General features: G+C 44.6%; 1 protein-coding gene across 1 annotated transcript in view; it reads right to left on the bottom strand.

The window, feature by feature from the left end:
• Positions 1-26,291, bottom strand: part of SFXN5 (sideroflexin 5) — a 114,009-nt gene that overhangs the window by 63,110 nt on the left and 24,608 nt on the right. Inside the window, 4 exon segments of the mRNA XM_031467263.2 lie at positions 6,629-6,654; positions 8,097-8,151; positions 8,702-8,728; positions 22,874-22,951. Coding sequence (XP_031323123.2) covers positions 6,629-6,654; positions 8,097-8,151; positions 8,702-8,728; positions 22,874-22,951 — 186 coding nt within the window.

Genomic DNA, 26,291 nt, shown 5'->3' with positions numbered 1-26,291 from the left:
TTCAAACTGACAAAAAACACAAAAGAGATGAATATCAGTGTTACAAAGGTGTGGTGAAATATAGCCTTTCTGAAGAGAAATTTGGCAATAGCTATAAGCAATTTAAATGTGTATTGCCTTTTACACAGCAAACTCACTTTCTGGAGTGGGCCCTTGAGAAATTCTCACACTTGCACAAAAAGGGCTTTATAAGGATTCCTCACAGCACTGTTACTGCTAATAGCAAATAATCAGAAACAACCTAAATCTAAATCTATCACTATGGGAGAGAACGCAACAGGAAAAAGGAAGGAAAGGAGGGAGGAAATCTTTATTAGGCAAACTGCTAAGTGTGATAAGCTATTTGTAGATAAATGAGTATATTTTTATATTTTAATGGAAAAAAATACAAAACAAGACCAAAATTTTAGTGGTGATTCATATGCATGCAAATACCCAGAAACAAAGCCTGGAAGTTCTTGCCAGACTTCTGTCAGAGGTTACTTCTGGGAGCGGATCTGGAACTGAGGGTCATCAGAGGAACTTCAATTTTTTTTTTTGTATTGTTTGAATTTGGAGCTGAGAGAACATATTCATGTATTACTTGTATAACTTTAAAAATATTCTTTAAAAAATTCTTGGTGATATTTTTGAATTCCAAAGAACATATTCATGTATTACTTGTATAATTTTATGAAATATACAGAGAATTTTTTTTTTTTTAAATCCTGAGGATGTTTCTGAACTCCAAAGATAAAAAGAAAAAGATACCGAAGGATCCCAAGGGGAGGGAGGAGGCTTATCTATAAGGAAAAAGAGAATCAGGCCAACTATTGTTCATGTATGAGAGGGGAAAAGACATTTCAGATACGCAAGGACTCAGAAAGTACTGCCCACACACTGTTAATATTATTCAAAGATGTACTCTAGCCAAACATAGAAAACACACACACACACACAGTCTAAATAGTTGTGAAGTTTAATATAGGTGTCAAGCAAGGATTCAAAAATCTGATGAGATTCCAGATTATTTCCAAAATCTTGGCAAATGTGTATGGATGAAATGGTAAAATGGAGAACAGAGTAAAATGGTATGCTAAAAGTCTCTTCCTTTATGGGTAGGGTTGGGAAGGTCATATTTATTATTCAATTACTGATATTAACAAGGTAAATATAATGAAATCTTTCCATAAAATATTATAGGTGAATGATAATTAGAGATGATAAGGATGCTCCCTTTCCAAACTACTTAAGAAACTAAAAGGACCAATCAAAATGATCACTCTAGAACAAATCAGGAAAAGAAACGAAAGCAATAACAAAGCTTGATTAACCAACCAACCAACCAACCAACCACTTGATGACTGGGACAAGTGGTCATAAGAACCAATGGCACAATAAATATGAATGGGTTATATTAATTATTAAAGTTAAAGACAGAGTTTCTCAAACTGGGTAAAAAAGTACAATTCAGCTAAATTTTGTCTACAAGAGACATATCTATAAAATGACACAGAAATTAAATATCAGTCTGATATAAACATGTAGGCAATGATTTACAAGAGGCAAATAAACAAAATGGGAATAGATATATTACTATGAGATGAAGTAGAATTCCAGACAATATTCAATGAAACAGGGCTAGTGTGTGTGTGTGTGTGTGTGTGTGTGTGTGTAAAAGAGAGAAAGAGAAGTGGGAAGGTAGAGATTATAATAACATCAAGAAGATAAAAATGTCATGAACACACCAAACCCCACTGCACTGAAATATATACAGCAACAACTATGCGTGGAAACTAAACTTACACAATTACAGTTGGGGGAAACTTATAATACTTTCTCAGAATATTTCAGAACAATGTAGCAGTTTTGAGGAAATTACAGAAGGATCGAAATGTAAATGATCACCTCTCTACATGTTGATATCTATTTAAAATATGTGCATAAAGTGGACTATTTCAAACATATAGAAAAGGTCTAGAAGGTAATATAATGAACATCCCCCTATGGTCAAATCTTATCCTTTTGTCAAATTTTTGTGAAAATGTTATCTTTTTAAAAGATGAAACATAACAGATACAAACGAAGCACCTCCTGTTCTCCAGCTAATCCCATTGCCTCCTCTCTCTCTCCAGAGGGAAGCAGTATCGTGAATCTGTCGCCAACTGTTCCCATGAATGTTTCCAGGGATCCATGAAAAATACATGCATAAATACATATAATACTGCTTTGCATATTAAAATATTACATAAATGACATCAGACAGTATTATTACTCTACTTCTATTTTTTTCATTCATCATTGGTTTTGAGACTTACCAATATTGATAAATGTAGCCCCTTTCATTATTCCCTTTCCTGTATGAAGCATCCCATAGTATGACAAAATCACTATTTTATCCATTTTTTTGTTGATGGACATTTCAGTGGTTTCCTTTTTTTATTATTTTGAACAGTACTGCAAATATTTTCTTTTCACATTTAAATGTGTGTGTGTGTGTGTTTTTGTTTTTTTTTTTTGTACAAGGTAAAAATCTCATTTTATTTCTTTTCCATATAGGTAGCCAACTGCCCTAGCACCATTTGTGAGATGGTCTGTCTCTCTTCTCCATTGATTTGTCAAATATCAAGCTTCCATATGGGCCTGGGCATGGTTCCAAACTTTCTATTCTTTTCCACTGGTCAATTTGCTTAGCCCAAAACCCAGACCAAACCATCTCATATTCCTTGGTAGGGTGAGTCCCGTCCCACCACCTTGTTCTCGAAAACGGTCTTCACTGTTCTTGGCCTTTGGCGTGTTCATATAATTTTTAGTATCAGCTTGTCAAATTCCATGAAGAATCCTGCTGAGACTCTGACTGGAATTAAGCTGAATATAATTTGAAGAAAATGGGCATCTTGATGACAATGAGTATTCCCATCCCATCTCTCCATTTAGTTAGATCTCCAATGACCTTCAAGAAAGTTCTATACATTTTTCCATAAAGACCTTGCACATCCCTTTCTTGAATTTATTTTTCAGGTAACTTAGCATTCTAACTGCTACTATAAATATTTTCTTTAAAAAAAATCATGTTCTAGATGTCTGTTTTAGGTTTATAGGCATACAACAATTACTTTGTATACTTGTCTAACACTCAGAAATCTTTTAAAATAGTAGTTTATCTATTCTCACGAGTGATTTTGTTTCTAATCCTAATGCTAGTTATTTATTTTTTCTTGTCTTAACTGTACTTGCTAATCTCCTAGGAAAGTGTTGGATAGAAGCAGTATTATCAGGCATTCTTACTTTTTCCAGACATGAAGGTTTTTACCTTTATCTGTTTCATCTTTTAGAATGGTACTTGCTATGGGGCTGAGATCTTTTTTGACAGATATTATTATGTTCAGCTCCCTTCTAGACCTAACTAACCTTCTCTCTTTAAAAAATTGGAGTTATGTTTTATTTTATCAAATGATTTTTCTGTATCTACTGAGATGATCATGTTTGTCCTTCAATTTGTTAATGTGACAAATGATATTAATATACTCCCTAATTTTACTATTTTTGGTAAAAATTATGTGATGTATTTTAATACATTTCTGGATTCAACCTATTAGTTCATTTAGACTATTTATATGTAATTTCATGCGTGATATTGACCTATAATTTTTCCTTCTTAAACTTACTTCTTTGTTATTGGTCTCAAAGTGCCTAATAAATGAATTGAGGAACATTTCCTCTTTTTTATTTTCTTTCAGGAGTTTTTCAAAGGTTGAGTTTGGCTATTCCTTTGAGTGTAGGCACCTGAAATAACATGGGAGCCTAGTGGCAATTTTTGGTTTGTTTGTTGGTTCTTTGGTGCATATATTTTAAGCAACTGACCTAACTTCTTTCTATAGATCTTTGCAAATTCTGTATTTCATCTTGCAAGGCAGTTTTTGGTAAACTATGCTTTCTCAGAAACGTGTCCATTTCTTCTAAGTCTTCAAATTTACTGCCCTAGATTGTTCAATGTATCTGATCTTTTAAACTTCTTTTCTATCTGTAGTTATTGTACTTTTTGTCCTAATGTTGTTTATTTGCATCTTTTCTTTCCCTACTCAATGTTGATAGAAATATCTATTTAATTAATCTTTCCATAGAAGCTAGAAATTTACCCTCAAGATATATCTCCAGCAATATCAAAAAATATGCACAAGACTATCTATTTTTGCATTATTCATATTGGCAAAATAATGGAAATAATCTAAATGTCTGTATGTAGGAAGTCAGCTGAATAAACTATGGTACTTCCACATAGTGGACTACCATGCAGCTATTCAAAAGAAGAATGAAGAAGATCTCTATAAATCAATATACTGTGATTTCCAGGATATGTCATTAAGTGAAAAAAAAAAAAACATTGCACAAAAGGGTTTAATAAGAAACATAGGGAACTATATTTGCATTTGCTTATTTTTACAGAAAGAAATAGAAAGGATAAAATTATTTACTTAGAGAAGATGGGTGGGAAGAAGGTAGAAGGGACAGAGAGGGGAATGAAACTTTTATTATGTCTTTTTACACAGAGTTGACTTTTCAACTATGTTGATATTTTATATATTTCCAAAAATAAATCAATAAGAATCGGGAAACATCTGAAATTGAATGGCAACAGAAACAAACAAACTTAACTGTATATCAAATAAATAACATATACACAGAAGGAAATAATTAATTCAAATGACTTTTGAACACAATTCTCTTACTATATACTCTCATTAGGATATATTTAATGGAGAAAAAGGACTTCAAAGAAAATTTTATTTTTACTTAAAATATTTTTGGGGGGATTAATACATTTTGAGTGGCATTAATGTAGCAATTCTGAAACTCTTTTATTTGTACGCATAAGATTTAGTAAGTAAATAAATACATTGTTGTTGGATTCTCATTCAGGGAGAAGGAAGATGCAAACAATGTAATGGAAGGAGGGGAAGAACACTGAGATGTTGGATTGGAGCTAGAGGTATTAGTATGAACTCACGATTTTTAAAAAGTTGTGTCCTTGTTCTGTGTGCTAAGATGGCCTAGAAATAATGACACCCTAGTTACAATGAGCACACCTAGCTACCCAGATGGAGAGAGAGAGGAGAGAGGTATTTCTAAATCTATTTTCCTCCAAAAGGAGCCAGGGCTCTTTGGAGAAATGGATAATTCCCAGATTGGGGCAGATAAACTACAAGATGAGTCTGGAATATCCATATAATGTGCTAGAAAGCACTGGAGTGCATACTCAAAAAATAAAAAAGACACGTCAAATGGACAGAGAAACTACTTTAAAGGGTTTCTATTGGTCAAATTTGACACAATTTGTACATAAAAATGAATAATGACAAAAGTAAATTTTTATCCTCTGAATACAAAAAATACACAAGACCATACTGATAGTTTTAAAAAAACAATAAAGTGACAGGCAGAAGGGAAAACCCTTATAAATATCCTGTACCCAACCAGCTTTTCACTTAGTGGTTTTAACGTGTTTAACATCTGTTAGTCTTGTCTGTTTCCAGTTTTAGGTTAATACGAAAAAAGTTACTATCAACATTCATGGATAGATCTTTGTGTGGACATATGTATTCACTTCTCTTAAAGTAAATATCTAAATGTAGGATTGCTGGCTCACATTGTAGGTGTGTGTTTAACTTTATAAGAAAACGCAATACCATTTTACACATACACTTGCCCTGATCCCAGTCCCAATTCTGGAATCACACACTGCATTTAGTTATATATAGGCTTGTACAATCTAAAGGCTTGTACAATCATGTTCCAAGCAGACAGTTTGTTATAAACTCCAAACTGGAAATAATCTAAATGTCCACCAACAGTAGGATGGATAAAGAATTTTCCATATAATTATAACAATGGAATATTATGCAGCAGTGAAAAAGAACAAACTACTACTACTACTACATACAATGAGTCTTACCAAAAATTTTGAGAATAAGAAGCCAAGCCAAAAAAAATTAAACTTATCTAAATGATTCAATGTGTACAAAGTTCAACAACAGGCAAAATGAGAATAAAGTCGGGAAAGTGGCTCCCTGTGAGGGCAGTGACTGAGAGGGGTTCATGAGAGGTTTCTGAGGTGCTGATAATGCCCTATATCTTCCTCTAAGTGATGTTTACTTAGATGATCTCCTTTGTGAAAAGTTATCAAGCCGTACCTTTATGACAAATGCAACCTTTCTGTACATTTGTTTTACTTCAATATTACAAAATTAAGAGCAAACATAATCCTGATTTTAAAACTGAACAAAAATAGAATTATTTAGTTTTCGGAAGGCACCCTTATTTTCTGACTTTCCAAGCTTTCTGAGAAAACTTCCTGTAACCAAACCAGCATGTCCTAATTAATGACAATACTCAGAATGGAAAATGTGCAGGAAGGAAGGCTCTTCCCAGCTCTCTTGGGTGTACATTGGCACACCTTCTAAGGAAACAAGTTTGACAATACACATCAAGAGGAATAAAGAAATATACAATATTTTCTCCAATAATTCCCCCCCTACCAGGAATTTATCCTCAATCAACAACTCAGTTAAATATTTATAAAAAGTGATGCAAAGTTATACATTAAAAAAAAAAAACTAAGAAAAGAAAATCCTTTGAAGGTTATACTTACAATTGTCGCCCCAAAAGGAACGTAACCTGTGAGAGGGCAGAGAAGAGAGCCAGGTTTTATAATCCCACCTGACTCTGCCCCCCACTACCCCTCAACTGAGATACCAGAAGGCTCCGGGCGCCGTCTCCCCACTGCTCATGGCCCCCAGACTATGGCAAGGCTCCCTCCGCTGCCCTCACTGCTGTAAGTAGACCGCCTCCTGTCCCAGCCTCTACTCTATGGCAGTCAGCTGGTGACTGAACAGAGAACCGAGCTTGTATGAGTTACATCTAAAGCAAAGGTTGGTGTCCTGAGTGTGCATACTTGTACACACGAGCCATCACTCTTCGATCCGCACCCCTCTGGGGAGAGGTCCAAACTTTGCCTGGAGAACTGCAGGCGAAGCCAGCCTTGCGGGGAGAGCCCGCTTTGGCCCCATGCAGGCACTGGGGAGCACCTAGGGCTACAGCCACAAGATGCTCTGAGCCTCTGCTGTCTTGGAGTTCCTCATGGACGAAGCAAGGGGTCCCTGGGCGCTAACTGCCCGGTTTGCACAGTGATGTCACGTGGGTGTCTATTCTCTCATCCCCCTGAGGCCAAGCTCTCTGAGGGTGGGGAACACAACTAAACCTCCTGGACTGAGAACACCCACTGGTAGAGACCCTTTCTCCCACCGCCTGAGGGCTTCCCAAGGCAGCAGGCAGCAGCCCTCCCACCCGCTCTGTAACTCAGAGGTGGGGACACTCCGTGGCACTGAGAAATGGCACAGAGGAGGCAACAGCACACTGGTCTGGTGAGTCTGACCTCTGCTGTGTGACTCTGGGCAAGGCCTGCAGCCTCTCAGAACCGTAGGCAGGATAACCAGCCCGTGCAGGGCCAGTGCTTTCCAGGCCATTAAGCTCAGACATCCAGTGCCATGCCTCTAGTGACCGCAGGCAGGGACTTCCTGGGGGCAGGGATCTCATACCCACTGGCCCATCACCCCCCCGCCCACTGGCCTCCGCAGAACGGGAATCTGCCTCCCTGTGTGCGAGGTAGTACAAATGAGTGCCTACATTCAGAAGGGCAGGTTAATAGCAAGATCAGAGATGAGGGAGTTAGTTTGGGGATTAACTGCCTGAAACGGGCGCAGGGAGCGCCGCCTGGAAGGAGGGAGCGCGACAGGCACTGGTAAGAGAGGAGCGACCCGTGGAAGGCAGGGCTTGCCCCAGTAGGCCACGATGTCATCCCTAAGTGAGCAGGGTGTGACCCAGGGCGGGGCACCAGATTCACCCCTGGAGGACTCTACCCCAACTGCTCAGGCAGAAAAGGCAGAGGCAGGCACATTTAGAAAGTTCCACGCGTGATTCTGAGGCCCGGCCAGAGTCTGGTGCGGTTGAGCCAAAGTGACCATGTGCCCTCTTCAGGCCAGCACGTCTGGACGCTCCTGGAGCTGCGAACATAGTAAGCACCCCAGGCTGGGCAGAAGCAGAGGGTCCCCAGGGCTTACCTGACATTCTAAAGGGCATGAAGATCTTCTCGTTGGTGTCCGGGTGTAGAATAGCCTGGCAAGAGGCGGGCACAGAGCACAGGGTGTCAGTCAGAGAGGGAGAAGGGACGAGGGGAGGACGGAGGGGGAGGAGGGAGAGGAGCGCTGCCCCAGGAAGGCTCAGGTGACCAGTGGCTGTATCCTGCCTTGCCTTGTGGCTGGTCAATCGTTTCCCCCCATTCAGGGCAAGAGAAAACCAAAACGCTAGCCATGTCTAACGCTCAAAGCTGAACGCAGCGCAGAGCGGACCGTGTCTACCTTGCGGGTCCACTGTCCCCCATGCAGGGCACAGAGTAGGCACTCACTGAGGATTCTGTGTAAGGATCTCACAAGGAAAGAGCTCAGGGGGCCCAGAGAAAGGCACGCTGACCTGAGCTGTTGACTTCAGAAACTCAGGCGCTGGTGCTGGGGAAGAAGAAGGGGTGAGGCAGCCCAGGGCAAACGCGGGGGGGGGGTGCTGGGGGGGGGGGTAGGGAGAGAGGCTGAGCACGCAACAGCCGCGGATCCCCATGGCAGGGTCTTGGACAACAACAGAAGGGAAGGAACTGAATCCAAAATTAAATTACCTGCTTGATTTTCTGTGCACTCCAGAGCTGGGAGGAAAGGAGAGACAGAAAAAGGAAAAGAAAATAACAAACATTAAAAGCACATATCAGTTTAAGGTCTCCAAGCCACATTTTCTAACCACGGGATCTGGCTCCAAAGGGCTGAAGGGGCTCAGGCTGTCCTGGTTGCCCCAGGCCTGGCAGCTGCCCCGGGGGGTGTGCGTCAGGATAGGAAGCAGGTGATCCCGGAACAGCAGAGCTGGGGAATCTCACACAGATCATTTAAACCAGTGGTTCTCAACTCTGGTTGCACTGTAAAATTATTTAAAGAATTCTTCCAGCATTTTCCTAAAGCTCCCTCATTCATTCTGCGGTACAGCCAGGTAAGGAGCCCTGATTTAAATGAAGATCCTTCAGTTGTCTCCCAGGATCCCTAGAGACGGCATAGCATAATTTTTTCAGAGCTAGACAGACTTCTTGGCTTCCTAAATTTGCTACTTTTACCTTCTGAGCCTCAATTTCCCCATCTGTAAAATGGGGATAAGATCCGTGCTCTAACATTGTTGAAGAGGTACATGAAAAGTGTCTGGAGCAGCCCCGGACACACAGTAGTTGCTTTACAAGTGCTAACTCTTGTAGATGTATTGTTCTTATTTTTGTCGTTGTTATAAGAAGGTTGTACGCTTTCAAATGAGTGATGAGGTTTTCTCTTTCCAGCACAGCAAGGGGACAGGCTGGAGAAACAGAACAATTTATCAATTCCCTCAAATGATAAAAGAAAAATACCGTATTTCATTGACTCTAGGACATTGCTGATCCTAAGACACACTACAAGATAACTATGACATAGTGCAAGTCACCCAGCATTTAAAAGACTTGTCCCATTTAAGAGATGTTAAAATGTGATAAAGTAGCCTTTTTAGAATGAAGAAAAATTGGCAAGTAAAAATTTACATTGTGGGCAAAGCACAGGCCAGTGCATTTTTAACGGAGCAAGAACCGTATGAGGTAAGAGGGGAGATGTGGTCAGAACTGATGTCTAAAGTTTTACAGTAGAAGAGTTCTGCTTCATTTATAGGGCAGCGTTGTCATCTGGGATATAAATTACACTGCAGGATGCTACTGGGCAGCAATAATAGAGTTATAAAATTGATACGTGGATCTTCTTCAGTTTACAATGGAGTTATGTCCCAATAAACCCATCAAAAGTTGAAATTACTGTTAAGTCAAAAATGCACCTAATACCTCTCACCTACCAAACATCAAAGCTTGGCCTAGCCTACCTCAGAACACTTACACTCACCTGCAGTTGGGCAAAATCATCTAACACAGAGGCTATTTTATAGGGAAGTACTGAATATCTCAAGTAATTCATTGAATTCTGTAGTGAAAGTGAAAAATACAATGGTCGTTGGATACAGAATGGCTCTAAGTGTTTACCCCCGTAATCCTGGGGCAGACCTGGAGCCCCGGTGCACTGCCCCACCCAGGATCACCAGGCAGCATCACACCCTGTGTCCTGGGCCACGAAAAGATCAAAAGTCACAATTCAAAATATGGTTTCCACTGAATGCATATTGTCTCGACACTCTCATAAAGTCCACAAATTTTAAGTTGAACCATCGTAAATCAAGAACCATCTTTATTAAAGTTTCTGCATTTTACTCAGAGCAGAGTCCCTCAAGTCTAATTCATAGCCTAATTACTCTCAATTTAGATACATTTCAAACATATTTGATTAACTGTTACTGAAGATCCAGAAAAATTAGAAGCAGCAGATTAAAAAAAATGCAACTGGGGGACAGAGGGGACTAAAGAAAGAAAAAACAAGTGTAGAATCACTGTTAACCCAAGAAGGTATATGAAAGTGTAACAGCAAAGTGGTAAAAAAATGGTAAAAGGCTGATCCTTCTTTGCTCAGAAAGGGCCTTCCTGAAGTGCATCCCCCAGGTCACAGCACTGTCCCAGGTGTGCCCCCAGGCCCTGGGCACAGACTCCCGACACCCCACGCTCTCTACCGTAAAGCAGAGTCTCCCAGGTCCGGATCCAGGTCCCCTCGCCCTGTGGAGTCACAGCCCAGCTCCCCAAAGCAGGGCCCTGCCTTGGAGTGCCGGCCCTCAGCATCTCCCACAGAGCCATATGCACAGCAAATCTGAAACTACTTACTTTTTAAAAACTCAAGATCTCTTCCTATAATTTTTTTTTAAAAAGGAAAAAAAATGTCCTCATGATTCTGCTGGAAACACTGATCTAAGACATTCGAGGACAGTGTGAAGAGCAGGTGTTAGGACCGGGCAGCCTGCATCCCCGTTACTTACAGGACGTGTGGCCTTGGGCAAGTCGCTTTGCCTCCATGCCTCAGTTTCCCCATCAGTAAAATGGGTTGTGGTAAGGGTAAGGAGGGACTCTGTGCATGGTGCTCCCGGCAGCTGGAGTTTCCCTTTGGGCACACAGCTAAGCCTATACTTTCCAGCCTTCCCCAGAGTCAGGTGGGCTCGCATGACGAGGTGATAGTGAATGGACTGTGTGGGTAGAAGTAGGGCTCTCCACTTGCAGGCTTGGCCCGAAAGCCTCGCACAGAGGATCCAGTGGAGGAGAGTGAGGCCCTAGGAGATGGTAAAGCCATGAGGTGAAAGGAGCCTGGCCCCTGGACAACGAATGGCATGTGCCAAGTCCCTGAGTTGCACTGGACTCCGACACAAGTAAGAAACACATCTTACTGTATAAATTCCTGAAATCCAAGGATTGTTTGTTACAGCACTTGGCTTACCCTGACCAATACAGAGGTTCACTGAGATATGCATATCTAAAATACTTGGCCCATAGATCATGCTCCCTAAATGCCTAATACAGAGGGGAAGCCATTCAAATGAGCAGTTTTGTTTTTTAAAGGACTTAATTATTTTTCAAAATAACTTGATCTCTGTCTTATTCTTACAACATGCCTATGAGGTGGGCAGACTACTTTCAGACAAGGCACCTCATCTCAGAGAGACGAAGTGACTCAGCCGTGGCTCCCGGGACCTGGTGGCAGGATGGAGATGGGTACCCAGACCTCCTTTGCTCCAGGTTCGTGTCCCCTTTACTCTCCAGGGGCCTTGGAACAGACTGATGTCTGGTCTGACCAGGATGATGGCCAGGTCTGAGGCACAAGAAGAGGAGGAGGATTGGCTGACATCATCTGAGGTCCCGGAACTTCCCTTTGCAGCCGAGCAGCAGATGCTTCTCCCCAGCACCCATTCCTCCCCTCCTGCCCAAGTCCAGCCAAGCAGCACTTGTAATCCAAGGCCACACCTGTGTCCCTCAGGGTCAAGGACTGCCTCCTCCGCCCCAACCCAGGGAGCAGTGATGGGAGACTCAGGCAGGCATGGGCCCAGCAACAAAGCAGAAGTTCAGCAGGGGTGTCAGCAGGCAAGGCCAGGAGCCCAGAGCTCACAGATGTGTTCCCCACCGGTGATGACACCCCCACACGCAGCCCAGGCAGGCTAGTGCCACAGATAAGAGGCAATGGTCCCATTAACCATGTGAGTCTCACACTCAGAAAGCCGTAGGAGAGATGAGAAAAGCAAAGCTCAGATCCATGCCCACGGTCTTGGAGGTGGAGCCAGAACTACAGCTCATGACTTGTGACTCAGATTCATTCATTCATTCATTCATTCATTCACATTTAGTGAACGAGTGCTATGCGTCAGACACCCTTCTGAGGACTTGGTACATATTAACTTATTTAATCTCAACAACCCTATGAAGCAGGGACTGGTATGTCCCCCACTTTATAGATGTGAAAACTGAGGCACTGAGAGGTTAAGTGATTTGCCCAAAGTCCCACAGCAGCACTGGGACTTGAACTCAAACAACCTGGTTCCAGAATTCCCACTCTTAACCACCCAGTGCACCCATCTCTAAATGCCAGCACACCAGTGGACACTGTCCTGTCCCTTTAGGCACCTAGTCTATTCTGGAGATCTTTTCACATCAGTGCACAGAGAGCAGCCTTTTTCTTCCTAACAGAAAAGTTGAATGGATATATTGTAAACTGCACCCTGTTAGTGGACTTTTAAGCTATTTCCCGTCATTTTCTGATTGAGGTAAAATATACATAACATAAAAATTTACCATTTAACCATTTTTAAGTGGCAGTTCAGTGGCATTAAGTACATTCACATTGTCGTACCGCTATCACGACCATCCATCTCTGGAACTTTTTCATCTCTCCCAACCGAAACTCTTTACCAAGTAAGTACTAACTCCCCAATCCTCCTTCCCTCAGCTCATGGCGACCACCATTCTATTTTCCATCTCTGTGAATCTGATCACTCTAGATATTCATATAAGCAGAAGCATACAATATTTGTCCTTGTGACTGCCCCATCGTTTGCTATTGCAGTACTCCAGTGAGTGTCCCTGGAGTTATCATTATTGTATCATCTAGATTTAAAGAAAAAGAATAAATGCACGCAGATATCTCTGGCAGGATACAGAAGAAACTCACAGTTACTCTAGGGAGAGGAGGTGGGCAAATGGGAGACAGGGAAAGGAAAACTTGTTTTTTATTCTATACTTTTTTGGCACCTTTATAATTCTGTAGATTGTTGATGTGTTACCTACTGAAAAATAACAGTTAAAAATTTAAGAGTAACCACTAGAAAAGTAGAAATAGGATGCACAACTTCCAAGCCCTTTACTGACCTCTATGGCATAGACTGTTAACTGTCACACAAAATTTGTGTGCCTTTCTTCCAGAATAATAGAAAGGTAGCCGGCAGGTGGCTGACTACATTTCCCAGCCTCCTTTGCAGGGCAGGTGTCTGACCTGCTACATTACATTTCCCAGTCTCCTTTGCGGTTAGGCTTATCCATGTGACTGAGTCAGTGGCATCTAAGGGGAAGTGAGATGTGCCTTTCCCTGGCTAGCACCTCCCACCCCATGCTTTCTGTCACCTGCCTGTGAACCAGAGCAAGGATGTGGCTGCAGCCCAGCCTGGGCCACACAGAGAGGAGGACCCGAGGAGATAGTGGAGAAACATGATGGAAGGAGCCTGCGTTCCTGAATGATCCCATGGAGCAGAGCCACCTGCCTACCTGGAACGTGACCTGTTACATGGGAGAGAGATAAACTTCCATCTTATTTGAGCTGGTGCATTTTGAGATCTTCTCATTACTGCAGTTAGCATAACCCTCACTAAGGTAACTAAGGTTTTGGGAACCTGTCTCCCATGATAGAAGGGAAGCCTCCCCAGAGGAGAGAGGAAAGACTCAGCTGAGGCTTCTCTCCCAGCATCTGGCAATGCTCCCACCTCAGGAGGTTTGGGGTGAGGTGGGAGGGACAGCTCCATTTTAAACTAAACTTCCTAGTCATGACCTTATGACATCTGGACTCATCCCACCTCCAGGTTGCAGCAACAACAGTCAGGGTCACAGATGTGGGGCCTGGTTCAGCCACTAACTCTCATGGTCTTCCTGTGTAAGTCACCTCACTCCTTAACCTTAACTGTTCTTAAATTAATTGTACAGGAGGTGGAAGCAACTCTCTACTGGGCCCCTTCCTGTCTGATGATGCCAGGCCCAGCTTACAGAGAGAGCAGGACAAGGACTCGGGTCTGACCCCCTGGGTCTGGGCTTTCCCTGGGACCTGCTGGACCCATGGGTCAGACACCCGATGCAGAAATGGCAGCAGGTGCCACCACAAGCCAAGAGCTGGCTGCTAGCTTGAAGTTTAACAAGCCAGCCCTGCAAACAGGTTACAAGCAAGGACCAACCTGGAATGTAAAGCATTTGACAGGAGGCTGAAAGAGACGCAGTGGACAGTCCAACCACACGGAGAATCTAGGACAGGGAGCCCCCCGTGTCTTCTTGTCACCCCACTGAAGCAGCTCCACTTTAAACTACAGTTCCTCGGTGTGACCTGATCTCCTCTGGGCTCAGCCCATCTCCTTCTGTGCCTCTGGCTGAACATTAATCCCCAATCCCTTGGAACTTCCTGGCTGCAGCAACAAACCAGTGTGGATGTGAGATTTTGGACCTTTCCTGAGTTCTCAACTTGGAGAATGAGGACATAGAGGGTGTGGGACACAGTCTGGGTGACAGGCTGCTGCAACAATGCAGAAGTTTGCTGATTTCAGAAATGGCCTAAGTCTCAGCTGAGCTGCCATCTGAACCTATTAGAATCCCAGTGTAGAGGCCAAGGGAGGGGCAGAGGGTGGGCCCCAAACAAGCTCCAGGAGAAGCCCAGCAGGTATACCTCCAGTGCCGGGACCCAGATAGAGGAGTCACTGCCCAGGCTCTGTCCCCACTCTGGTTTGTTTCCCTTCCCCTCTGCCTCCATCCAGGCTGCTTCTCCAAACCTCTGAAGGCAGCAAAGACAGAGCCTATTCAAAACAACCTCCAGAAGGTAATTAAATAGAGGCTGAAGGGGACCCTTCTGTAAAGCAGAGGATGTCTCCATAAAACAACAACAAAAAATCTTAATTTATCATTTGGGCCAATCCCATTGTTCCTCACTATTAATTTTGTTGCCATGGTTACTCCCAGGTAATGTGTACATATGCAAATCTATGTGGGATAAAGGTACCCATACCCCCAAATTCTACTGCTCCATGAAAGGAGAGAGAACTTGTGCCCCGTTCTGCCGCACAGCGCAGGGCAGCAGTCACTACTTCCGGGTACAGGCAGCTTCTCTCTGCTAAGAGGCTGGACCCTGGCATCAAACCCTTTTCTAGGAATTGGAATTCCAGATCTCCCACTTGCTGCCCATGTGAGCTGAGGCAATTTACTTCACCTTTTTGCACCTCCACTTCCTCACTTGTAATGTGGGAATATGAATGCTTACTTTCAAGGCTACTGTGATGATTAAAGAAAATTCATTTATTCAACAGATATTGATTGAGCACCTATTAGGTGCTGGGCACTGCTCTAGGCACTAAGAACATAACAGTAAAAAAAAAAAAAAAGCTCCAAATCTCTGCTTTTGTAGAGCTTACCTACTGGTGGGGACAAATTTATTGCTTATTGCAGTAAAAATAATACATAAGTAAATGTTCCGGTATGTTAGAAGGATGAGTGCTTCAGGAAACATGGGAAAATTGAACAGGGTAAGAATAGGGAGTATGTGCTGGCAGCAAGGATGGATTTAAAAAAAAATTATTTAATGGGGTCCTCGCAAAAGGAGGGATGAAGGATGTGGAACATTCAGGGGACACAGGAACATGATGACATGACCAGGGCCACAGCTCCTGTCATGGGGGAGAGGGGTGAAAGGCCAGGGCTGGAGCTAGGGTGTGAGAGGGAATGGGGAGACAATGTGGCCACAACCTCCCAGCCCCAGGAAGAACCTCTAGTCTCTGAATTCCCTCAGTTGCAATGACTCCCTAAAACTCCATCTGTTGTCCTGCCTCTGGCCCTAGTGCCTCCTTCCCTTGCTCTCTTTGAGTTTTCTTGCCCCTGACAGATTCTCAGGCAGGATGTTTAGGGCCTGACAGTAGTAAGATGGTCAGGGTGGTCTTCATTGAGGTGACATTGGAGGAAATACTTGAAAGAGGGAGTAAGCCATGCAGAGACCTGGTGGGAGACTGTTCTGGCTGTAAGAACAGCCAGTACAAAGGCCCTGAGGCAGAAGTAAGCCTCCTCAGCATGTTTGAGGGACAGTAAGAAGGCCAGTATGACTGAAGTGGACTGAATAAGGGAATGAGCAACAGGAGACAAGGTCAGAGAGGGATGGGGGCTTTGCAGATTGTGCTAAAGACGGTGGCTTTTACTCTGAGTTTCTACTAGAGCAGTGGCTCTTAACAGGGGGGCAATTTTTCACCCAGGGGACATTTGGAAATGTCTAGTTGTCATGAATTTGGAGGGTGTGCCACTGGCACCCAGTGGGTAGAACCCTGGGATACATCTGCTAAACATCTTACAGTGCACAGGACAGTCCTCACAACAAAGAATTATCCAGCCCCAAATGCCAATCGTGCAGAGACTGAGAAACCCTAGAGCAGAGGGACAAACCATGTAGTGTGTGTTTTCACAAATCACTCTGAGTGCTGTGCTGGGAATAGGCAGAGGAGGCCACTGCAGTCACCAGCCCAGAGGTCCGTCTACAGCACCCAGCACAACGCCTAGCACACCACACAGGTGCTTCAGCTAATACTGATCTCTTGCCTGTTCTGTGCTAATGGTCAGGGCCAATCTGGGGCTGGCCCAGAAGGGCAGGGTGCTGATCAGGATCCCAGAAGTCTGCAGCTAGGGGTCAGAGTAAGGGGGGAATGTCTGCTTCTGACAAACCTGCTGATACCCAGAGAAGATTCAGGGTGCAAGCATTTTTAACTCTCTGATATTTTCTCTGCTGTTTGCAGCAAAGCCCAAACACAGCTGACCCATTTGCGCTCTGCCAGAGGAGGAGTCGGGCAGGACCTCGCACAACCCAGCTGCCCTTACTCCATGGTGGGTTGCAGGCAGACTCCACCCTGCATGGGGCCTCTGAGCAAGTAATATGTATGCTGGGTGCTAAGCAGGCACTTAATAAGGTGGGCTGGCTCCCAGCCCCTGGGGAATGTGGGATGATGGCTCAGAACCACCGCTCAGAAGCCTACAGTGGCTCCCAGACGCCTGCCCCCTCGCTCCTGACCACTCCAATTGCTCCCAAACTGCTTTACTTAATAGCCCTCCCCCCCCCCCGCCTACCTCCCCACCATGGACCTGGTGCGCGGGCAGAAGGATCCAGCACATTTCTGCTCTCCTGCTCCGGCTCCAGCTGCTTCCTCTTGCCCCACACAGCACATCCAGCATCTCTACCTGGGTTTCCAAAACTTTCACAAGCTGGCCTGTAACTGCCCAGCTTCCTCTCCAACTTTCTCTTCTAATCTCTTCTTCTCGCCGCTTCTCTCCCTTTCTCTTTCTTCATTCCACTCTGCTTCTTGGCTTTTGTCTGTATCCCTCCCAATGACTTGGGTATCTCTCTACGTTCTCCATCCGTCACCTCTGTGTCCCCTCCACGAAGCCTTTCCTCAGCACCTGCGTTCTCAGGATGGTCTGAGGACCACAGAACGCCTGCCTACCTTACTCCGCACACCTAGCCTCCAGCCGCCGCCGGCTGATGCACAGGAGCGGCCGTGTGAGGGCAGGGCCGGGCCTCTGCTTCTCCCCCGGCCCGGTGCCCACCTGCCAGCGCCTGACCCGCAGCGGTCGCCCCGCAGATGCCCATGGCCTGCCCAGGCAGCGTTAACAGGGGCTGCGAGACCTGCCCCCCGCCGAGCTCCTCTGGCGGCACCCCTACCCCACCCACTCACTCTGCGCCGTGTTTGCACACACATTCCACTCCCCAGAGTATCACCTTCCTCTCCAAATCCACCTTCAGATAATGGGTGAAAGATGGGCATGGTCTCTTAGAGGCCCAGCGTCGGGTCCCTGTCCCACCACATACGGGTTATGTGACCTGAGGTAAGTAATGTAATCTCTCTGAGCCTCAGTTTTCTTGCCTGTAAAATCAGGTTAAGACAGGCATCTACCAAACAGGGTTTCTGTGAAGATTCATTGAAGCAATACATGTAAAGTGCCAGTACTCAGCGCAGTGCCTGGGGCTCGGTGAGCGCCCTGTGAGCGGTGGCTCATTCCCATGGGGGGGTCTTCCATGTTGAGCCCACCCATCTCTATCCCCGCTGAACCATTCCAGCAAAGCGCTGGCAGACAAAATACACACAGCACAGCAAATATCCAGAAACTTAGCTGCCTGTCCTTATGTTTTGTTCTCATCTACGGCTTTGTTGTTTAACCGACAGCTACAGTCTTAGTAGGGTTCCCAGCACATCAAATATCTACCTGTCAAGCCCAAAGGATAAATTATACTTATTTTTAGTTTATTCTCAGAACTGATTTTTTCATTGGTATAGCAACCGTTCAACAAGTTAACAGTCTCCAGAGGAGGTACCAGCCACCCACCAGCCAAGGCCATCAGGCGTGAATAACCTATCAGTCCACTTGCAGGAACCCCCTGGCAGGATGTCGTAGCTGGAGGGCAGATTAGATAACAAACCAGCATACAGGATACCTGGTGGTGACCAGTGGTACTCGTGACATCAAGAAGGCCCATGGGTATCAAAGCACAGCCACAGGCTTCTGACCCACAAGCCTGCAAAAGGACATCAGAGCAGGCACAGAATCCAAGAGCAGACAAAGCCACTGTCTATTCTGAGGTCAAGAGCCACCCTGGGCCTTTTCAGACAGCACGGTCATGACCCTTGAGCAGGGCCAGCCTGAACCAGGGACGGGGACTTCATTAATTCCAGATCGCTGAAGCTTCCCCGAACCCTGAGCTGGTGTGTCATCATCCATCCCCTCTTCCTGTGTCTGTGGAGGCCACAGCAGGGCATGGCTCTGCTGATGAGGCCCCAGGAGGGAAGCACTGCGAAAGCTGCAGCAGAGCCCAAGCCTGATGCTCTGTGGAGCCAGGAGGGCAGGGGGAGGGAGGCAGAGGGAGAATCTGCTTGTTAGGGGAGCCGCAGGCTCACATCTAGAGCACAGTGCTACCCAGCCTCCAGATGGACACTGCAGGCATCACCAACAGGAGCCAGAACTAGGAAGTACAGTTAGTGCCAGGGTCCGCCCCCCAACCTCCCCCTCCCCCCAACCTCCCCCCTCCCCCCAACCTCCCCTCTTCCCTCCCCAATCTTCCCTCCTCCCAGCCCCCTAGAGGCAAATGGGGGCTTTCAGGAAAGAAAACAAAGGAGGCCCAGAAAACAAGACAGGCAGCTTTAAACTACTGAAGGGAGCAAGGAGGGGAAACATGGCCTCATTTCCCAAACTCTGGAAGCTGGAAGGAGTCCCAAGAGGCCAAGATGGGCTAGAGGGGAGCTTGGGCGGGGAGCAGACACAGGGTCAGGAAGGGCTCGGAGGCTGGACCTCCCCTGACAAGTCCACGAGGACCTGCCGCAATCTGAGGACTATTTCGGCCTAGAAGTGGGCATGTCAGGTCACGTCACCCAGGCTCCTCGGCGTCCACAGCCAGCGAGCAGCACCGCGCGCAGGAACGAGGAGATCCCAGCCTGCCCTCGCTGCTGACGGCTGCCCCCAATTCAGCAGGCGACACAGACACCTGGAGATGGACCCTGTCTAACCAGGCACTGCAGCACCTCAGTCACTCCTAGTGACCCGCACAAGGACATCGGCCAAGGGGCTGCCTCTGCCTGCACCTCTGCCCTCCTTCCAGATCCGGGCTGCAGCCCAGCTCACTGGCTCGCCCCTTCCTCCGGGTGGTCCTGTTTTCTCTGTGTTCAGGATGTGCTTCTTCACCTGGACAACTCATACTCAGTGCCTCCTCCTCACCAGCCCCTGCTCATCACTCAAATCTCAGGCACCCCTAGTCTGGGTAGGTTACTCCTTCCTCTGCTTTCCCACAGCATCAAATATTTTTCCAGCATTGCCTAGATTCTGGGGAGTCCACGAGGCCAGACCCTCCTCTAGCTTCTCCCCTGCTGTCTCCCCTAGGCCTTGGCACCAACACTGACCTGAAGGTACCCCATACATATACAGTGAAATGAAATGGATTGGGGAGGGCTGATGGCTAAGCCACCTGCCCCAAGGAACACTCAGCCAGGCACCAGTGTGTCGTGCTGGCAGGACAGGGCCTCAGCTTGGACTTTGTGCCTAAAGGTGTCAGAAGAAGGCAGGGGCGGTGCCTCACAAAGTTACCAACAGAACAGAAGAGAAGACAACAGAAGAGGAGGGACAGCAACCAGTTTTGGATGGAAAATGAGTAGAGTTTTAATAATGGATCAAGCAGAAAGGAGGAAACCATCCTTAAATGCCTGCAGAAGGCACACTTTAGAAGCCAGGACATCACCCCCAGGACATCAGCAAAGTTAAGGACTTGGAGGAACCAGGCATTCCAGGGAAAAAAAAGGGTTAATTAACTGTAGGGCTTAACACAGAGAGTTGGTTGAAAATCTGTACTCAAAGCAGTGGAACCCTCAGGTCTACCCTGCACAGCAAGGTGACTCTTACTGCCCTCACCTGTATCCGCCAGACACTGGAGGTTTTTCGACCTTCTGGAAAAACTGAATCCAAGTGACTCCAGATTTGGAAACACTAACACAGTGGAGAGCAGGAGCTGGTGAGGCTAAAAGCAGGGAAATTTATGAAAGTCTGCAAAGTGAATTCTGGGACTCCAAACTCCTTTTCCTACTTGGCTTCCAGAATGCAGGCAGATGAGATAATACTGTATTTATAAAACAGGAAGAGGATCCTACTAAAAAGAATAAAGAAAAGAAACAATCAAACAGCCCTCAGAAATTAAAATTGCACTAGCTGAAGTTAAAAATTCAATAGACATGTTAAAAATAAACTCAAGGAAATTTCCTGCAAAGCTAAACAGGGGGACAAAGGGATGGAATAGAAGGAAAAAAAACAAAAAGATAAAATCTGAGTGTTAATCTAAGATAGTAATACTTGACTAATAGGAGTTTCAGAATGAGAAGAATTTATCAAAGAAACAATAGAAGAAAAATTGCCAGAACTGAGAGACATGAGTCTTCAAATTGCAAGGGGTCACCAGGAACCCAAAGTAATGAATTTTAAAAGAGATAGCATTGTGGAATTTCAGAAATGAACCATATAGATAAAGAGAAAACCCTAAACATTCCTAAAGAGAGAAAACAAGTTGCTCACAAAGAGTCAGGAATGAAATAGCATTGGATTTTTCAATAGCCATACTGGAATCCAGAAGAGCAATACCTTCAAAATTCTGAAGGAAAATGATTATCAATCTAGAATTTTCTCCTCAGCCAAACTATCACTTAAAGCTGAGTGCAGAATTACAATTACAAATTAACTTTTTTTCCAGATATAAAAGGACTCAAGTTTTTCTTCCCATTTACTGTTTTTTTTTCAGGAAGCTCGTAGGAGAGGTATTCCACCAAAATGAAGGGGTACACCAAGAGGAAGGCCTGGAGCTGGAATGAGGTGGGCCCCAGAAAGGAAATTTTCAGGGGAAAAAGTGGAACTGAAGGACAGGAGTCTTCAGAGGGAAAGGAGGCACTGAAAATATCAAAAAGCTGCTAGAAGGTGCAGTAAGAATTAGAGATGGTACAAAGGAAACTATGTCAATGAGGAAAAAAAAAAGAGGCAATTAATAAATCCAGAAAAAACATAAGGTTGAAAAGGAGAGGAAACATAATCATGCACAACAAACTTCTAAAGTTATTCATCTAACTGTAATAATGTGAATATTGGATATCCACAAACTCCAAAGCTATGATAACTATTTTGGGAGGATGATAAGGGTGATAAGAGAGAGAAATGTGTTTATAGGGGTGAATAATAAGAGAGCTGAATCCTCAACAACCATAATAGACAATACAAGGGAACTAGCTGAGCAATAGCAGTACAGATAAGCATATTAGTTGAAATGTAGGTTTCTATCTGAAGAAACAGCTAACAGTATTTGCTTCTGGGAAACAGGAATGGGAATTGAGGAGGGAGGGGGAAACATACTATTTCCCCTTATAAGTGCTTTAGTACTATTTGACTTTTTGAACTATGTATGTATTTTACTTTAAAAAGAAGTATGAAATTAATTTTAATAGTTTTAAAAATGAAGATTATGAACAAAAAGAAAAACTTTAGCACATTAACCATCATGCTCTGCAGTCACTAGAACTGACCTACACTACATCCCCCTAACTTTCCCCCAAATCAAACAAAATCGTTAGCATTTCAATTATCCCTAATTATAGCTCCTACATGATATTAAAAAAATGAAATTACAGTGTCCTAGTTTAATCCTCACTAGGCTCCCCCATCTTTCCCACCTTCAATCTAAGCTCTTGGGTAGTGGTATGCTGGTAAATGTTTAATAATTGATTCTTTGGGGAAAACAGTAGTATATACCAATTTCCAGGGTGCAAATACTCCCATCGTGGCTCATTTCAAGCAATCACTGTGATATCACTGAACGTGGAATTGGGAAGAGATACACATGTCAGCTCCGCTGAACCACTGCCTTAAGCCTCTCTAGCCTTACCAACCTCCATGCTTCCCACCAGACCCAGGTTATGGGAGAGACCTGAGGAGCCCCTCCAAAAAGACAGAAGTCCACAGGGGATGGAGCAGCAGTAGAAGTGGATACTGAAGGGCAGAGAAGTGGTTCTGGCTGCAGGGCAGCAGTTGTAAATTCGCCACCTTCCTTCCCCTCCCCACCTCCAGTAGAGTTACCTGCTCATTGGTAACCCCCGGGCGCAGGGTCCCATGCTTGTAGTCCTCCAACAGCTGCACAGCTTCTCTGAGACGTCTCTGCAGGCAAAGAAAAGGGACATTGAGGGGCACAGATTTAGGGCTCCAGCAACTCTTTCCCTTGTAGAGGTGCATCAGTATTGATCAAGTACCGAGCCTGCCCTCCGATTCATGAGACACGCACAAAACAATAAAGAAGGCTACAACCTAAATGTCCTTTCATAGAGAAATGGCTAAATGGCAGTGGCAAAATAACACTATGGAACATTACTCAGCAGTTTAGGAAGTAACGTGGATTTACATGCGATTCCATGGCCGTATCTCCAAAATATTTTTTAAGTGAGAAAGAGAATTGCAGAGCCGTATGACGCCATTCGTTGTACCAAACAAAACACACACACACAGAGAAGACAGTATTTTCTATGAGAATATTTATGTGTGTAAATGCATCAAAAAAACCTCTAGAAGGAGACCCATCAAACTGTGACAGGGGTTACCCTGGAGTAGGAGGAAAGGACACAGACTTGGCAAGCGGTGTTAGAAGGAGCTTTAATCTTGGTTGTAATATTGAAAGTTTTTATAAAGAGAACGTATTTATGTAATACTTATATAATTTCTTTTCAACATTTAGAAAACACTAGCAGAGATTTACATACTAAAATACATATGGCTACAGTAACTGATGGAGGAACAAAAAAAAATAAACAAAAGAGGATAGAATTGTATGGTTTTCGAAATCTTAAAAGCTAAAGAGACAGCAACAGTGATAGAAGGCAGCCTTTGTCTACCAAAAGATTTGTATAAGAATATTCATAGTGGCACTCCTCAGGTAGCCCCAAACTGCCAACAATTCAAATGTCAGCAGTAGCCTGGATACGTAAATTGTGGTATAGTCACACAATGAAATACTACACAGCAATTTAAAAAGCAAACTACAAGTACATGTTATAATGTGGATGAACTGCACAAACATAATATGGCAGAATGTATTTTCCAAAGATTACCATCCCAATATCTCCCATCCCCCATGCTCTTCTAGAACATTCTCACATCCCCCATCCAGAGGATGAGCGTCTGTCCCCTACCCTTGATCCTGGGCAGGACTTTGTGACTGCCTCAAAAGGTAGAGTATGGCCAAGGTGAGGCTATGTGACCTCTGAGGCTAGGTCATAAAAATGCCTTGCACCTCCACCGTGTTCTCTTGGGATGGCCGCTGTCTTGGGACTCGGCCATTACATTCTAAGGAAGCCCAAGCAGGCTGTGAAGAGACCCACGTGGATAAAAACTGAGGGCCTGGTCCACAGTTCCAGCTAAGCCACTAGCTAACGGTCGGCACCAGCTTGTCCACCATGAAAGTAAGCCATCCTGAAATGGACTTTCTAGCCTCAGTCAAGCTGCCCTAGCCCATGCTGCATGGAACAGAGATGTGCCATCTCCTCTAAGCCCTGCCCAAACTGAACATCAGTGAGCAAAAGAACTGACTCATTGTTTCAAGCCCTATATTTCCGGGCAATTCGATGCACAGTAACGGAAGGCTGATATACATAATGATAAGCAAAAGAAGGCAGACACACAAAAAGTATACATGAAGTTCAAAAACTGGCAAAACGTATCTATGGTGGCAGAGGTCATGATAGTGTTACCTTTGGGTGGGGAGTACTGACTTGGAAGGGGCATAAGGGAAGCCCTGTGGGATGACGGAAATGTTCAGTGTCTTGATCTGGCTGGTGGTTACATGGCTATAAACATATTTCAAGCCAGAACTGCTGGAGGCCAAGATGGCAGAGTAGAAGGCGCTTGAGCTCACCTCCTCTCACGAGCACACAAAAATCACAATTAACTGCTGAACAATTGTCAGTAAAAAAGACCAGAACCTACCAAAAAAGATCTTCTGCAACAAAAGACATAAAGAAGAAACCACAATGAGACAAAAGGAGGAGCCCCGGAACATTTGGCTTTGAAGGCCAGTGGGGCTTCACTGCAGGAGCTCCACAGGACTGTGGGAAATAGAGACTTCATTCTTAAATGGAGCACATAAAATCTCATGGGCGCCAGGACCAGGGGCAAAAGCAGTAACTGCACTGGGACCTGAGCCAGACCTACCTGCTGATCTTGGAGGGTCTCCTGGGGAGGCTGGGGGTGGGGGCGGCTGTGTCTCATTCTGGGGACGTAAAAACTGGTGGCAGACATATCAGGGAGTATTCATCTGCATGAACTCTCCAGGAGGCTAACATCTTGCTTGGGTCATTAGCCCCAAGACCCGGCCCCAGCCAACAGCCTGTAGGCTCCAGTGCTGGGATGCCTCAGATGGGCAAGAACACAGCCCCATCCATCAGCAGACAGGCTACCTAAAGACTTCCTGAGACCACAGCTGCCTCTAGACATGGCCCTGCCCACCAGAGGGCCAGGATCCAGCTCTACCCACCAGTAGGCAGGCACCAGCCTCTACACCAAGAAGCTGGACAAGCCTCTAGACCAGCCTCACCCACCAGGGGGCAGACATCAGAGGCAAGAAAACTACGATCCCATGGCTGTGGAACTAAGTCCGTAGGTAGGCAAGGTAGACCTACCCTGGGACCAGCTGGGCCCTGGCCATGGAGGGACAAGAGGGGAGTGTACTGCTGGGACACACAGGACATCCCTACAGAGGAGCACTCCTCCAAGGTCAAGAAACATAAGTAACCACATATCTAAAAATACAAATAGAAATTTAGATAAAATGAGGTGACAGAGAAATATGTCCCAGATAAGGGAACAAGATAAAACTCCAAAAGAACAACTAAGTTGGTGGACACAGGCAATCTACTCAAGAAAGAGTTCAGAGTGAAAAACTGCAAAAAACACAAACATGCGGAGGCTAAACGATACGCTATTAAACAACCAATGAATCACTGAAAAAAATTAAAGAGGAAATTGAAAAATGCCTACAGACAAATAAAAACGAAAACACGATTCAAAACCTATGGGACAGCAAAAGCAGTTCTCAAAGGGTAGTTTATAGTGATAAAAGATTATTTCAGGAAACAAGAAAAATCTCAAATAAACAACCTGATCTTATACCTAAAGCAACTAGAGAAAGAAGACCAAATAAAACCCAAAGTTAGTAGAAGGAAAGAAATCATAAAGATCAGAGCAGAAATAAATACAATAGAGACAAAAAACAACAGAAAAGATCAATGAAACTAAAAGCTGGTTCTTTGAAAAGGTAAAATAAAATTGATAAACTCAGACTCATCAAGAAAAAAAGGGAGAGGGCCCAAATCAATAAAATCAGAAATGAAAAAGGAGAAGTTAGAAGTACAGAAATGCAAAGGACCATGAGATACTACTATGAGCAACTATATGCCAATAAAATGGACAACCTAGAAGAAATGGGCAACTTCTTAGAAAGATACAGTAT

The sequence above is a fragment of the Camelus dromedarius genome, chromosome 15 (assembly GCF_036321535.1).
Source record: "Camelus dromedarius isolate mCamDro1 chromosome 15, mCamDro1.pat, whole genome shotgun sequence".
In the NCBI taxonomy this organism is placed as follows: Eukaryota; Metazoa; Chordata; class Mammalia; order Artiodactyla; family Camelidae; genus Camelus; species Camelus dromedarius.
The sequence above is the reverse complement of the archived record's forward strand: the minus strand, read 5'-3'. Positions and strand labels throughout refer to the sequence as shown.